A 16,925-nucleotide genomic window follows, 5' to 3' on the forward strand; every position below is an offset into this window, starting at 1 on the left:
TTTTCCCATATAGGCCATTACAGAGTATTGAGTAGAGTTCCCTGTGTTATACAGTAGGTCCTTATTAGTTATCTGTTTTTTATATAGTAGTGTGTATATGTCAATCCCAATCTTCCAGTTTATCCCTCTCCCCCCCTTACCCGCAGTAGCCATAAGTTTGTTTTCTACATCTGTAACTCTATTTCTGTTTTGTAGTTAAGTTCATTTGTACCCTTTTTTAAGATTCCACATACAAGCAGTATCATATGGTATTTTTCTTTTCTGTGTCTGCCTTACTTCACTCAGTATGACAATCTCTAGGTCCATCCATGTTGCTAAAAATGGCATTATTTCATTCTTTTTTATGGCTGAGTAATATTCCATTGTATATATGTGCCACATCTTCTTTATCCATTCCTCTGTCGTTGAACATGTAGGTTGCTTCCATGTCCTGGCTATTGTAAATTAGAGTTTTAAATTTAATTAGATTTTTAAATGCCTAGATCTTTTTTTGATACCATGTTTAGAAAATCAGTCTGATTAAATTAATCATTTAGTTCTTATTAGGGTTAATTTATTAATTTGGTACTCCTATGCCTGCAACAGTTATTCTTATGTTATCTGTTAATGTTTCATTGAAAACTTAATTGAAAAGTTAACTGAAGAAGAAACATGGAAATAACCAAAGAAGATACGAAGTTAGAAATAAATTATGGAAACACATACTTTTTTCCTACATTTCCCTTAATAGATTATAAATAAGTTGTCATGTAAGTTTATCATTTCAAAACACGGTTTTTAATATCTTTAATATTCCATAATATATTTTCCATCCGTTTCCTTAACCTCCAATTTTGGACATATTATTTATGGTATTTACTATTGCAAATGTTGAATGTCTTTGAATTTAAAGCCCTTTTCCACATTTAATTATTCTATTTACATGCCTAGATAGAGAGCTGTTGAATCAAAGAATATGAGTTTTTAAAATATAGGTAATAAGTTCACATGTAAAATTTAAAAGATATAATTAGAAAGACAGTGAAATATCTCCCTTGTACCTCTGTCTGCCAGCCATCCAGTTCTCCTTTCTGGAGGTAGCCATTGTCATCAGTTTTTTATATTTCTTTCCAGAGACATTTTAAGTGTGTGTGTAGGAGGAGGAAGTTTAGACAGTGGATGAATAGGCATATACTTTTATAAGAATTTAATCATACTGTGTGTGCTAATTAAGATAAAAATCAGCTACGTTGCATTTTACTAGAATTTAATAAAAGAAAAGGAAGCTAAAATGAAATCAAAGGAATCTCCCTCAATGTAAATGTTTCTTGGGAATTCCCTGGTGGTCCAGTGGTTGGGACTCTCTGCTTTCATTGCTGCTTTCACTGCGGGGGGACTGAGTTCAATCCCTGGTTGGGGAACTAAGGTCCCTCCTGCCAGCCACACAGCAGAGCCAAAAAAATTTTCTTCATCAGAAGGAAAGATCTCTTTAAGATTAGGAAAAGAGATTATGGTTAATATTTTTAAAATACTAGTAATGTATAAAAGAAATATAAATTGCCAGTAAATTAATATTATAGAAGTCAATAATTGAAATGCAAATAAAATGATATTTTTAATCTTTGGGAAGATTGGAAAAAATTGACAAATACTTCAGAAGGGGCTTCCCTGGTGGCGCAGTGGTTACGAATCTGCCTGCCAATGCAGAGGACATGGGTTCGAGCCCTGGTCTGGGAAGATCTCACATGCTGCAGAGCAACTAAGCCTGTGTGCCACAACTACTGAGCCTGATCTCTAGAGCCCGCGAGCCACAACTACTGAGCCCGTGTGCCATAACTACCGAAGCCCATGTGCCTAGAGCCTGTGCTCCACAACAAGAGAAGCCACCGCAGTGAGAAGCCTGCACACCGCAATGAAGAGTAGTCCCCACTTGCTGCAACTAGAGAAAGCCCCACGCACAGCAACAGACCCAATGCAGCCAAAAACAAAAAAATTTATATATATATATATATATATATACATACAAAAAAAAATATATATATATATATATTTAAAAAAGACTTCAGAATGTGGGCAAATGAGTATTCTTGTGAGGGCAAAATCCTTTCTGGTGGAAGGCAATTTGGCAGTACTTAAAATTTTAATGTGTATATATCCTTGGATATAAAATTTGATGTCTAGAAATTTTTTCATGAAGAGATAATTAAGAAGGGCAAGTTCCTGTTCCACTTTGTGGAGGTCCTCGCCTGTGCCGGGGGATGCCTTAACAACAGAGGTCAAGCCCAGACTGAGGGTGGGCGCACAGACAAGGCCCTGCTGCAGAAGATGAAAGGCATCCACTCTCACATCCCCGTGTGGCTCCCGGAGACCAGTGCCCACGTGCAGGAGCTGTACCAGGAGTGGCTGGATGGTACCGACTCCCTCCCGAGTCCAGGAAGCCCTGCATACCGCATACCGCATACTAGGGCCCAGGGCATCCTGCTAACAGCTGAGACATCAAGTGGTGAAGGTTGAGGAGGCTGGGAGGCAGGCCTGTCTGCTGCCTGAGGATGGAGGAGCTACCACGTGTGGGTATCAGAGACACTGGAAGAAAACAGCTCAGGTTTTCTCTTACTACTGTGGTTTTTCAGAATTTTCTGCTACCCCCATTTGTCAGCAGCACCCCCTCCCTCAGTTCAAAGAGGTGCTATCTTCGTAATATTTGTGTGATTGGAATATTTTTACATGAGAAAAGGGTGCCCCAATTTGAGTTTTCTTTAAGACTGAAAAATTCCAAAGAACAAGAATGGAGACAGACTACTGTGTTTTAGGCTTAAAATAAAATCCAAAGTGTCCTGTGAAGAGCTAAGACCCCAGAAGTTCTGATTCACATGCCTCAGAGAGATTTGATGTGGAAATGACAGGAAGCAGGCAGGCTGCGGGGGTGTGTGGTCTGCCCAGTTGGCTCTTCTTTTTGCCCACTTATTTTATTCCTGAAATGTTTTTGCCAGAATGTGAATAAACTACATCCTTTTGGGAAAAAAAAATTGAGATAATTAAGTAAACATAAAAGGATATATATCTACCACTGAAAATGTCCATCAATATGGGATTAAGTTATGAGGTATCCATTCAATAGGATACTATTCAGCTATTAAAAATGGTGATGTGGGCTTCCCTGGTGGCGCAGTGGTTGAGAATCTGCCTGCTAATGCAGGGGACATGGGTTCGAGCCCTGGTCTGGGAGGATCCCACATGCCACGGAGCAATTAGGCCCGTGAGCCACAACTACTGAGCCTGCGCATCTGGAGCCTGTGTTCCGCAACAAGAGAGGCCGCGATAGTGAGAGGTCTGCGCACCGCGATGAAGAGTGGCCCCTGCTTGCCACAACTAGAGAAAGCCCTTGCACAGAAATGAAGACCCAACACAGCAAAAATAAATAAACTCCTACCCCCAACATCTAAAAAAAGAAAAAAAAAATGGTGATGTGGGGACTTCCCTGGTGGCGCAGTGGTTAGGAATCCGCCTGCCAATGCAGGGGACACGGGTTCGAGCCCTGGTCCGGTAAGATCCCACATGCCACGGAGCAACTAAGCCCATGCGCCACAGCTACTGAGCCTGCGCTCTAGAGCCCGTGAGCTACAACTACTGAGCCCACATGCCACAGCTACTGATGCCCGCACGCCTAGAGCCTCTGCTTCACAACAAGAGAAGCCACCGCCAATGAAAAGCCTGCGCACCGCAACAAAGAGTAGACCCCTCTCGCCGCAACTAGAGAAAGCCGGCATGCAGCAACGAAGACCCAACGCAGCCAAAATAAATAAATAAATAAAATAAATTTTAAAAAATGGTGATGTGTTGTAGATTCATATTTATTACAGTGGCAATAGGTCCTCGACATGCCCTTTTTCTTTCTCAACAATAAGTAATAGTATGCCTAATGGGACCTCATTTATATAAAATTGTATGTCTGTGTAAGTGTAGACAAATTTCTGGAAAATAAATACTCATTAGAATGGTTATCTCTTGAGTGGTGGCCTATTGGGATTTTGTGTGTGTGTTTTTAAATACTTAGTTTTCTTTATACTAAGTATTATCATTTTTATACATGAAGAATGAAAGATTTTTTTCCCCTTTCTGAACAAATGCATATGTCTAGTTTATCCCTTCTGCTTGTTAAATGACTTTGTGGATAGCAAGAAATATAGCTTTTAAGCCAGCACCTGATCAAGTTCTGCAAATACCTAAATCTAACAAGGTCTGTAGAACCTTGTAATGTAATACCTAAGGGCCATGGTTTGGGATGCTCTACTACTGCCATTGAAGTTACCCAGGAACTAGCTGAACTGGTGCAGATGGTTGGGGAGTTCTGAACTCCAGAGCCCAGGGCATTGACTGAAATTTTTAATGCCACACGCAGCTGTAGCTAACTTCTTTTAAGACTTGATTTTTAAAGAACAAAGTCAAGTTTGAATTTCTGTTGTTTTGATTTACTTTTTCTCAGCTTTGTTTAGGTATAATTGATAAATAAAATTGTAAGATATATAAAGCATACCTCATAAGGATTTAATATATGTAAGCACTGTGAAAAGATTTCTCCCATCTAGTTCATTAACACATCCATCACCGCACATATCTATCTTTTTTTGTTTGTGTGAGAGAACATTTAAGTTCTGCTCTCTTAGCAGATTTCGCTTATACAATATAGTGTTATCAACTGTAGTCACCATGTTATACATTTACACCTCAGACCTTATTTATTCATTTTATAGCTGAAACTTTATACCCTTTCATCAGCCTTTCCCTGTTTTCCCCATACCCCTGGCAATCACTTTTCCTACTCTCTGTTTCTATGAGTTTGATTTTTGAAAAAAGATTCTACATATAAGTGATACTATGCAGTATTAGTTTTTGTTGATTTACTTTGGGTTAACAAAAGAGTATCTGAATTTATTGCATGCACCTGCCCTTGCTGATAGAAACATTAGAAGTTGTTCTCTTCTCTTCATATATGTCAGGTATTATTTTAATCATTCGATTGGGGGGGGGAGTAAAATTCCTGCCTTTCAAAATCTCACTGTCTTCTAGAGTGCTGGGACAGTCAAGAGACCATTTCAGTGAACCGTGCTATGGCAGCACACAGGAGGGCTTTTGACCCAGATGTTGATGTGTTTCTTGGGTTTGAGTGGCTGTTCAAGGAAGATTTTCCAGAGGAAACATTTGAACTGAATTTTCAATTTCAGTTCAGACATCCAGACTGAAGTTTGAAAGATTAAACATGAATTAGCCAAACCCAGGAAAGGGATATGAGGATTATGTAGGCAGAGGCAAAAGCCTGTAGGCATGCAGGATCTGGCACATGTTGAGAACTGCAAGTCGTTCAGCGTGATCGGGATTGAGGCAGTGTAGGCAAGAAAGGAAGGCTGGAGAAGCCAGATCATGAAGGATCTTGTTAGCTGTCAAAGAGTTTCTTCCTCTGGACTTCCTTGTAAATACAGCCTTTGTTCATGTAGGTTGGGATTCTTTGAGTCATCTTTGACTCTTTGAGGCTCCCTCCCTTCCCTTAACCTCCCTCATAATTAGGCACCAAATCTTGTCAATTTGGGGAACTTGGATTGAAATGGAATGATGACAAGCTAGATGTAGACTCTGTTCTTTATGGCAGGCTGTAACTTAGTATTTTTAATTTCTAGGGCTTAGCACTGGCTCACAGACCCTTAAAAATGTCTAAATGAAGGGAGTTCAAAAGGGAAAATGTTTAGTATTTTTACATGTGACCACGTATAACTTTTCTATTCTCCATTTTGTTATAGAAAATCTAATGGTCTTAGGAGGCCTGGTTGAAAAGTCAGCACTTGGACAATTTAAAATCTTGAAAATGGAATCAGACCTGTTAGTAAGATCTATTTGATCAGTGCACTGGTGGGTGACTGAAGCAATGTTATAGTCAGGGAAGAAAAGTGTCAGACAGCTTTTAACAATTTGATTTTAATGAATATACACCAGTTTACATAGTGTGTGTGCCTGTTTTTGTGTGTGTGTGTGTGTGGCCAAGAACAATCTTCTTGTGACTATCCCAGTAGAGATCAATTTTTTAGAGGAAAAATCGTGAACATGTATATTTATTGCTTTTCACTTGTCACAGTTAATAATGTGGGTACATGCTTCCTTGAACTTATGGGTATGTACTGTATTTATTTTGTGTTTAACTATAAGAGGAAGACTGTATGCAGAGATGGCTAGCATTTGAAACAATTAGGCATTGTTGTAGTGAAATAGTTGTGCCATTTTTAAAACAAATTTTGTATCTGAGGCACATCTTGTGAAACAACTTTTATGATTATCAGCAACACAGCTGCTAAAAGTATTATCTTGGTGGAATTGAATCTTTTGTTATTTGGGTCACATAACCAGCAACTGAACTTTTATACTTGTAACTATATAAGACCCTTATTAAGAAAAAAAAAGAAATAATATAAGTAGAAGAGAGGTGTCTTAAAGTGTTTTCATATATGGCCTTAAGAAGAACAAGGTATTTGTTATCATATAGAGCTAGAGTGATAATATTACAATATAATCCTACTCATGCATATATTTGTTTGATATTTTTAAACCCCTTAATTTTTTATTTTAATTTATTATTATTATTATATTATTATTATTTTGGCTGCGCCACACGGCATGTGGAACCTTAGTTCCCCAACCAGGGATTGAACCCATGCTCCCTGCAGTGGAAGCTTGGAGTCTTAACCACTGGACCGCCAGGGAAGTCCCTTAATTTTTTAATTTTTAAAGCATAAATTAGCTAAGCCTATCGCCTTCTCCCTTCCAAAAAAAAAAAAAATGGAGATATGAGACTGTTTTTTATACATCACCTCTAACTTCCCATTACCTCTAGTTTTTTTTTGTTTTGTTTTGTTTTTAGTTTTTATTTTTGGCTTATATCTAAATACATATCCTGTAGCTTGAAATGGAAAATATATTTGCATATGTGGCTTTAAGTATAGCTCCTATAGGCTGGTTAGTATGGTTTCTTACAGTCTATTTATTGTAACAAAAATTAAGATATGTGCCTTACAGAGCTAATTAAAATGGAATTTCACCAGTAACTTTATCTTAGCTGCCTTATATCCTTTTGAGTATAGGTGGTGTAATGATAAATGAGTATTTTACATATTACACCTACTTAATCTTAAAACCAAGATGAACATTTTTTAAATGGATAGATATACATTTGTCTTATTTTCTTTTTTTTATTTGTAGAGATAATTGTAGTTGTAAGAAATAACGCAGAGATCTTTTGTACACTTTGCCCTTTTTTCTCCAGTGATAACATTTTGTAGAACTCTATAGTATTTTGACATTGTACAATCCACTGCTCTTATCAGATTTCTTCAGTTTTACTTGTACTTATTTGTGTGTGTGTTGAATTCTATACTGCTTAATCTCCTTTGTATGTTTGTATATTCACCACCACAGTCAAGATACTGAATAGTTCCCTATCACCAGGGTCCCGCATGTTGCCCTTTTATAACACCTACTTCTCTCCTGCCACTTCACCTTCCTTCCCCTATCTATTAGTGGACCCCTGGCAACCACTGATCTTTCTTCCATTTCTGAAAGTTCCTCATTTCAAAAATGTTATACAAATGAAATCATACAGCAGGTAGGCATTTGAGATTGACTATTTTTACTCAGTATAATTCTCTGGAGATTCATCAAAATTTGTGTGAATCAATAGCTTATTCTTTTTATTACTCACTTTTTGTATTTAAGTTAGAGAACCTCTACATAGTTTCTACTTTGTTTCCTTCCTAATCTATTTTTAAAATAAATGTATTTGTCTTAATTCTAGGTGACAAAGCAAGACCGCCTTCCTCCAGCCCCTCTAGCATCATCCGCCGTACCTCCTCCCTGGATACACTTGCTACTCCGTACCTTGCAGGGCACTGGCCTCGTGATGGTCATGGGCAAGCTGCTCCTTGCATGCGGGACAAGGCCACACAGGTAGGGTTATTACAGTTCTTATCTTGAACTGTTTCACTCTGAAACCATTTCTCATAATATTATTTGTTCTACTCTGTGCTCAAATTCGTAAAATATTAGTGTGTATTAACATTATCTGGGAAGCTTATCAAGAGTGCAGATCCCCAGGCTTGACCTTCAGATATTCTCTAGTAGGTTTTGGTTGAGGCTTGGGAATGTGCATTTTAAACAGTACCCAAAGTAATTCCGATACATACAGATAATATATGCACATACTTTTCTCCCACTTACTTTTTTTGCCTGTGGCTTAGTTCCCCAACCAGGGATCAAATCTGGGCCCTGACAGTGAAAGTGCAGAGTCCTAACCACTGGACTGGCAGGGAATTCCCCTCCCACTTACTCTTTATAGTCAGTTCAGAACATCACAATATATTTAATATATGGAATTTGGACTTAAAAATCTGTTACAGTAAAGATTACTTTAGTTTCCATCCAACCTTGTATTTTTGTGCCCAAAAATCTTCGTGTGTTGCAAGATGGGGATTATATGCTATTGCTGGTAGAGTCTGTAAATGTAAATATCCCGACAAAGGGACTCTGGAAGCAAAGTTTTGTACTTTTAAATTTATAAAAAGTTTTAATTAAAAAAATATTAAGAGATCATTTGATGTACCTCCTAGTCTTATAGATGAGGAAACTGAAGTCCAAAATCATAGAGCCAGTTGATGATGCATCTCAGTTAGGTGTAGTTTCTGTCATAGCAAATTAGTACAATTATAATTAATTAAATATTTGTCTAGTCATTTATTTAATGTTTCTCATATTCATTAGATGGTGCTCCCATGAAGGCAGGAACTGTGCCTGGCTTGTTCATTTCTGTATTTTCATCCTCAGGACTTAGTACTGTACCTGAATATTTGCAAAGGACTGAATGAGCAGAACAGTTAAAGCTTTATGGCTAGTGAAGAAAGAAAATCATTTAAAGAGTTAAAAGATTCTTTATACTGGTGGTTGAAAATCAGCTAAGGTACATCTTGATTTAGACTTCAAATTTACATCACTGATGGTTGCTTGATCTCAGCACTTTGTGAGAGAATATCCTTTTACAAGACCAAGTAAATACACTTTGCAGTGTTTTTTGGATTTACATACTGGTTTCTAGAATTCCAGATGTTCCTGGTGGACTTAGTATCTGTTCTGGTACTCTTGAAACTGAGCCCCATTGTTAGGGTAGATGCTTGGGATTCAAAATTACCTTGCGGGTTATACTTCAGTTGCAACTACGGAAATGAAAATGCAGAGTCTGTACTCATTAAAAGTAATGAATCTTTTCTGAAATTGTGACTTTTTAAACCGAAGAGTTCTGTAGAACTCTGCATTTATTCAAAATCTGTAACTTTGCTGAGATTAGGGCACGTTGTATAGAAAATGAATACAAATTATTTTCCCACTTGGATTATTAACAGAATATTGAGCAGCATTCCCTGTGCTATACAGTAGAATTTGAAAAAGACTAGATACATGTATATGTATAACTGAATCACTGTGCTGTACACAACATTGTTGATAAGCTATGCTCCAATATAAAATTAAAAACTAACACAACATTGGTAATCAGCTATGCTCCAATATAAAATTAAAAAAAAAAAGAAAATGAATACAGTCTCTACTTGCTTTCTGCTTAATCCACAGGTCGTGTTTAAATTAGTATGGGTGCATTTCCTTGAACATTTCTGCAAACCTCTTTCTTTGCTCTGCAGTTTCAGGTTCAGTGGGTTGAGATATTTTATCTTACCGGTAAGAATATACTTTCTTATAAGCCATTGGGAGCCCCTTGATCTGTAGAAGCAGTTCAGTAAGTCTTTTCAGCAAGTTGCTGTGACCTAGCTCTGGCTACCACTTGACTGGTGTTCCTGTTTTTTCTTTTGTTTGGAATGCTTTCCCACCATTTGCCTGGACAGCTTACACTCTGATGCTTATAGCAGCCTCCCGTGATCGTACAGAACCTTGCCTACCTACTTTCCCTGTCCTTCCAGGTCTGGATTAGATGCCTTTCTTAGGGAACCTCAGTCATCACATATCATAATTGGCTATTTATTCCTTCTGTCCTAGAAAAAACTCTTTGAGAATAAAAACTCTCTAACTCCAGTACCTAGTCTAGTGCCTGATACATTAGAAGATGCATGGTAACTTTCCAGTATACAATGTAAAATTGAACGAAATTGAAACATGCTTAATTAAAACTCAATTTTACTTTTTATTAATACCTGAGTGTCTTATAATAAAGGCACAGCTTCTTAGTTGAACAAAGAAAGCAATTATCTTTTGAAGTAGGAGTTTAAGTAAAATTAATGATTTTGCTGAGTATTTTTTCCTTCCTGAACATCTTATCACTGAAATTAACAAAGCTGTCTTTTGCTCTTTATGCTTATTTTTACCTTACCAACTAATATTCTTGTTCTCATCTTTAATTTGTTCTTTTTTTTTTTTTTTTTTTCTTTTTGTGGTATGCGGGCCTCCCTCTGCTGTGGCCTCTCCCGTTGCGGAGGACAGGCTCCGGACGCGCAGGCTCGGCGGCCATGGCTCACGGGCCCAGCCGCTCCGCGGCATGTGGGATCCTCCCAGACCAGGGCGCGAACCCGGTTCCCCTGCATCGGCAGGCGGACGCGCAACCGCTGCGCCACCAGGGAAGCCCTTTAATTTGTTCTTAAATCTATAGGAGACTTTTATATTCCTTTGCTTTTCCTTGAATTTTTATACTTAAAATTAATATATTTAGTAATTTCTCTAATTTTTAAAAACTTTTTATTTGGGAAAAAAGTCCGAAGTTTTATAAAAGAGTCCCAAGAGTAGTAGACTGAACACCCTATACTCCTTACCTATGTTTACCAATAAACATTTTTGCATATTTTGTTTTCTTTGTTTATATATAATTATTATTACTGTTATTATTTGCTAATTTTTAATAATTTACAGAAATTCTGACTCTTCTCAAATACTTCAGGATGTATATGAACAAAGACTTAAAAAATATTACCAAAGTAATTATCAAATTCAGGAGATTTAACATTGATACAGTGCTACTATTTAATATGTGATACATAGACACATTTTTTTGCAGTTTCCCCAATGATGTTATCTGTAGCAGTTTCTCCCATAAGCTAGGACCCAGTGAAGGAGCACACGTGGCATTTAGATATCATGTTTCTTTAGAATCCTTTAATCTGGAACAGTTTTTTTTTTTTTTTTTTGGTACCCGGGCCTCTCACTGTTGTGGCCTCTCCCGTTGCGGAGCACAGGCTCCGGACGCGCAGGCTCAGCGGCCATGGCTCACGGGCCCAGCCGCTCCGCGGCATGTGGGATCTTCCGGGACCAGGGCACGAACCCGTGTCCCCTGCATCGGCAGGTGGATTCTCAACCACTGCGCCACCAGGGAAGCCCATGACATTGATATTTTTAAGAGTGCAAGCTAGTATTTTTGTTGAATCTTCTCAGCCTGGGTTTATCTGTTTTTTAAACTATTAGATTCAGTAATAACATTTTTGGCAGGAGTACTATATGTGTTGTGTGTTCCTCTCTGTGCATGTGCATCAAGAGGTGCCTGATGTCAGTAATGTTAAGTTTGACCCACCAGATTCTCTTTGTAACTGTATGTACATAGTCTGTGGGGAAATATTTGAGACTGTAAATATCCTGTTCCCCAACAAGCTTTCATGCATTGGTTTTGGCATTCGTTGATGATTCTTGCTTGAATCAACAATTACTGTAGTAGTTCCAAATGATGATTTTCTAACTCTATTGTCATTCTTCCTGCATTTATTTGTTGGTCTAATACTTTTTTCTTTAACCATTTTTATTTTTTAAATTAATTTTTATTGGAGTATAGTTGATTTTTAATCTTGTGTTTCTGCTGTACAGCAATGTGACTCAGTTATACATACACATATATCCACTCTTTTTTAGATTCTCTTCCCATATAGGTCATTACATAGTACTGAGCAGAGTTCCCTGTGCTAAATAGTAGGTTCTAATTAGTTATCTGTTTTGCATATAGTAGTATGCATATGTCAATCCCATTCTCCCAATTTATCCCTCCCCCCCATGCCCCTTGGTAACCATAAGTTTGTTTTCTACATCTGTGACTCTGTTTCTGTTTTGTAAGTAGGTTCGTTTGTACCATTTTTTTAGATTCCACATATAAGCGATATATGATATTTGTCTTTCTCTGTCTGACTTACTTTGCTCAGTATGACAATCTCTAGGTCCATCTGTGTCGGTGCACATGGCATTATTTCATTTTATTTATGGCTGAGTAATAGTCCATTGCATATATGTATCACATCTTCTTTGTCCATTCCTCCGTTGATGGACATTTAGGTTGCTTCCATATCCTGGCTATTGTAAATAGTGCTTATATGCTGCAATGAACACTGGGGTACATGTATCTTTTCGAATTATGGTTTTCTCCAGATATATGCCCAGGATTGGTTTTGCTGGATCATATGGTAGCTCTATTTTTAGTTTTCAAAGGAACCTCCATTATGTTCTCCATAGTGGCTGTACCAATTTACATTCCCACCAACAATGTAGGAGGGTTCCCTTTTCTCCACACCCTCTCTAGCATTTACTGTTTGTAGATTTCTTGATGATGGCCATTCTGACTGGTGTGAAGTGATACCTCATTATAGTTTTGGTTTACATTTCTCTGATAATTAGTGATATTGAGCATCTTTTCATGTGCCTCTTGGCCATCTATATGTCTTCTTTGGAGAAATGTCTATTTAGGTCTTCTGCCCATTTTTAGATGGGGTTTCCTTTTTTTTGTGGATATTGAGCTGCATGAGCTGTTTGTATGTTTTGGAGATTAATCCTTGTCAGTCACTTCGTTTGCAAATATTTTCTCCCATTCTGTGGGTTGTCTTTTTGTTTTGTTTATGGTTTCCTTTGCTGTGCAAAAGCTTTGAAGTTTCATTAGGTCCCATTTTTGTTTTTATTTTCACATTAGGAGGTGGATCAAAAAAGATCTTGCTGCGATTTATGTCAGAGAGTGTTCTGCCTATGTTTTCCTCTAAGAGTTTTATAGTATCTGGTCTTACATCTATGAATTTGATAAAGTTGCAGGATATAAAATTAATACACAGAAATCTCTTGCATTCCTATACACTAACAATGAAAGATCAGAAAGAGAAATTAAGGAAACAATCCCATTTACCATCACATCAAAAAGAATAAAATACCTAGGAATAAACCTACCTAAGGAGGCAAAAGACCTGTACTCAGAAAACTATAAGATACTGATGAAAGAAATCAAAGATGACACAAACAGGTGGAGAGATGTACCATGTTCTTGGATTGGAAGAATCAATATTGTCAAAATGACTGTACTACCCAAAGTAATCTACAGATTCAGTGCATTCCCTATCAAATTACCAATAGCATTTTTTCACAGAATTAGAACAAAAAATTTTGCAATTTGTATAGAAGCACAAAAGATGCCGAATAGCCAAAGCAATATTGAGAAAGAAAAATGGAGCTGGAGGAATCAGGCTCCCTGATTCAGACTATATTACAAAGCTACAGTCATCAAGACAGTATGGTACTGGCACAAAAACAGAAATATAGATCAATGGAACAGGATAGAAAGTCCAGAGATAAACCCACACAGCTATGGTCAACTAATCTATGACAAAGGAGGCAAGAATATACAATGGAGGGAAGACAGTCTCTTAAATAAGTGGTGCTGGGAAAACTGGACAGCTACATGTAAAATAATGAAATTGGAATGTTCTCTAACTCCATACACAAAAATAAACTCAAAATGGATTAAAGGTCTAATACTTTTTGATAGAAGTATTTCTTTATGGAATTGTCCTAAGTGGATTTTATAAAACGTCAATTGATATGACTTAAGATTCTGGGTTTTTTTTCCCCCTTTTAACTTTTTACTAATTAAATGGTCAACATACCAAAAAATTGGAAGGGTATTACAGCTGTCATTAGATTCAGCAGTTTTAAACATAGCCATATTTGCTTTACCAATCTTTGTATTTTTATGTGTGTGTTTCTCTGCTTTCTGAAAGTGTGTTGCAGATGTCGTGACACTTTTATCCCTAAATCTTTCAGCATATATCTTCTAAGAATAAGGATATTTCCTGTATAATCACAGTAGCATTAGCTCACCTAGGAAAATTAATAATTACATAAGATCATATAACCCCAAATCCAGTTCATGTTAAAGTTTACCCAAGATCCCTTCCCTCCTTCCTTCCTTTCACCAGGATCCAGTCTGAGATTCATACATTGTACTTGCTTTCTCTTAGTTCCTTTTTTTTTTTTTTTTTTTTTTTTTTGTCACTGCACCACCAGGGAAGCCCTCTTAGTTCCTTTTAATTAATTAATTAATTAATTATATTTATTTTTAGCTGCATTGGGTCTTCATTGCTGTGTGCGGGCTTTCTCTAATTGCAGTGAGTGGGGGCTACTCTTCGTTGTGGTGAGCGGGCTTCTCATTGTGGTGGCTTCTCTTGTTGCGGAGCACAGGCTGTAGGCGTGCAGGCTGCAGTAGTTGTGGCACGTGGGCTCAGTAGTTGTGGCTCACAGGCTCTAGAGCGCAGGCTCATTAGTTGTGGAGCACGGGCTTAGTTGCTCCGCAGCATGAGGGATCTTCCCAGACCAGGGCTCGAACCCATGTCCCCTGCATTGGCAGGTGGATTCTTAACCACCGCTCCACCAGGAAGCCCACTTCCTTAATTTAGGACAGTTCATCTCATACTTTCTTTTGGTCTTAAAAACATTGTTATTTTATGTTATTTTATGAATTATACTACATATTTGTAAAGGAGATACTTTCTTTTTGAATTAGCAAGTAACTGTAGAATACTTTTTTGCACCACATGAATATCCTTTCCCTAGTACCTTTCACTTAATGGTTTTAGTGTCCATTGATGATCCTTGCCTAAATCAGTTATTTCCCTGGAGGTTGCCCCCCAGAAAGGTGATTTTTTTTTTCCTTAAACACAAGATAGCATATTGTATACATTCTTCTGCAACTTTGTTTTCACTTAAGGACACCATTCTATCCATATAGAAAAATTTCTCCTTAAAAGTTTTTTTCCATCTTATATATAAAGAGGCATTGTTTTGAATAGGCTATACATTCATTCATAAAAGTACAAAATTTGAGAGGTATCTTCTTCCCATGAGGCAGCCACTGATATCAGTTTCTTTTGTTACCATGTGTATTCTTCCAGATGTACTTTACACGTGTGTATATTCTTTCTAGCCTATATATAAAGGTAGTTGCTATACTTACTGTACCCAGCCTTGAGTTTTTCTTTCTTTTTTTTAATAGTATTTTAAAAATTTATTTATTTACATTTGCACTTACTTTTGGCTGTGTTGAGTCTTTGTTGCTGTGCGCAGTCTTTCTCTAGTTGCGGCTAGCAGGGGCTACTCTTGGTTGGGGTGCACAGGCTTCTCATTGTGGTGGCATCTCCTGTTGCAGAGCACGGGCTCTAGGTGCGTGGGCTTCAGTGGTTGTGGCACACGGGCTCAGTAGTTGTGGCTCGTGGTCTCTAGAGCGCAGGCTCAGTAGTTGTGGCACACGGGCTTAGTTGCTCCGCGGCATGTGGGATCTTTCCAGATCAGGGCTCAAACCTGTGTCCCCTGCATTGGCAGGTGGATTCTTAACCACTGTACCACCAGGGAAGTCTGAGCCTTTAGTTTTTCATTTAACAGTATCTCATGGAGATTATTTTGTATTAGTACAGTGTAGATTTCCTTATCCATTTTGTGTGTGTTGGGGGGGGTGTGGGTGTGTGTGTGTGTGGTATGCGGGCCTCTCACTGTTGTGGCCTCTCCTGTTGCAGAGCACAGGCTCTGGACGCACAGGCTCAGTGGCCATGGCTCATGGGCCCAGCCGCTCCGCGGCATGTGGGATCCTCCCGGACCGGGGCACGAACCCGTGTCCCCTGCATTGGCAGGTGGACTCTCAACCACTGCGCCACCAGGGAAGCCCCCTTATCCATTTTTATAGCTGTGTATTATTCTGTTGTAAAGATAAGCCATAATTTATTTGGCCAATCCTCTATTTACATTTTTCTAATCTTGTATAAAAACAGTGCTGTAGGGAATAATATATGTCATTTTGTACATAAAGGTGTAAATTTGTACATCTGCAGTATAAATTACCAAAATATGGGTGGTTGTGTCAAACAGTATGTGCATTTGTAACTTTGACAGCAGTTGCGAAATCACCTTCTATAAAGGCTGTACTAATTTTACATTCCACCAACAGTGGAGGAGGATGTATGTGATCAAATTGCCCAGTCTCAGTGAAGTTTTAATTTGCATTTCTCTTATTATGGGGTGAGGTTGAGCATATTTTCATATGCTAAGAATACTATTTTTTTCTGATACAATGTTTTTAAGTTCTGGAGTTTGTATAACCACTAAGAATTTAACATTTTTGAGGCTCTGCAGATATTTAAAGCAAGAAAAGGCAAAATTTAGAGGTTAAGATTATAAACTCTGGAGTCTTAGGTTTATATCTTTGGCTTTGCCACTTCCCAGCTGTGAGACGTTAGGCAACTTATCTAACCTCTCATTGTCACAACTTCCTTATCTGCAGAACTTGTAGAACTTTTTGTATGTATTAAATCAGATAATACAGTGAAGACCTTTCACTGTACTTTCATAAAGCACAGTGCCTAGCACATAGTAACATCACAGGAATATTAGCTATTATTAGTTTGCATTTGTTCAAAATATGCTATGCTTATAATATAATAATAACTAATTTTTATTAGAGAAATGAAAGAAATAGGCTAAAATATTGCAATTAAGTAACTGATACTAAAAATTATGGGTAATTTGTGTTATTTAAAATATTTTCTAATATCTAATTTTTCTGTAATAGAAATGTATTTTGTAATAGAAAAATATGGTATACGTTTTTTTTTGTTTTTTTTTTTTTTTTTTTT

The 16,925-nt window shown here is 37.6% G+C and overlaps 1 protein-coding gene across 1 annotated transcript in view; it reads left to right on the forward strand.

Moving 5' to 3' along the window:
- FAM117B (family with sequence similarity 117 member B) overlaps positions 1 to 16,925 on the forward strand; it is a 98,408-nt gene that overhangs the window by 46,729 nt on the left and 34,754 nt on the right. Inside the window, exon 2 of the mRNA XM_028480956.1 lies at positions 7,814 to 7,965. Coding sequence (XP_028336757.1) covers positions 7,814 to 7,965 — 152 coding nt within the window. The remainder of the gene's footprint in view (positions 1 to 7,813; positions 7,966 to 16,925) is intronic.

The sequence above is a fragment of the Physeter macrocephalus genome, chromosome 2 (assembly GCF_002837175.3).
Source record: "Physeter macrocephalus isolate SW-GA chromosome 2, ASM283717v5, whole genome shotgun sequence".
NCBI classification, from domain to species: Eukaryota; Metazoa; Chordata; class Mammalia; order Artiodactyla; family Physeteridae; genus Physeter; species Physeter macrocephalus.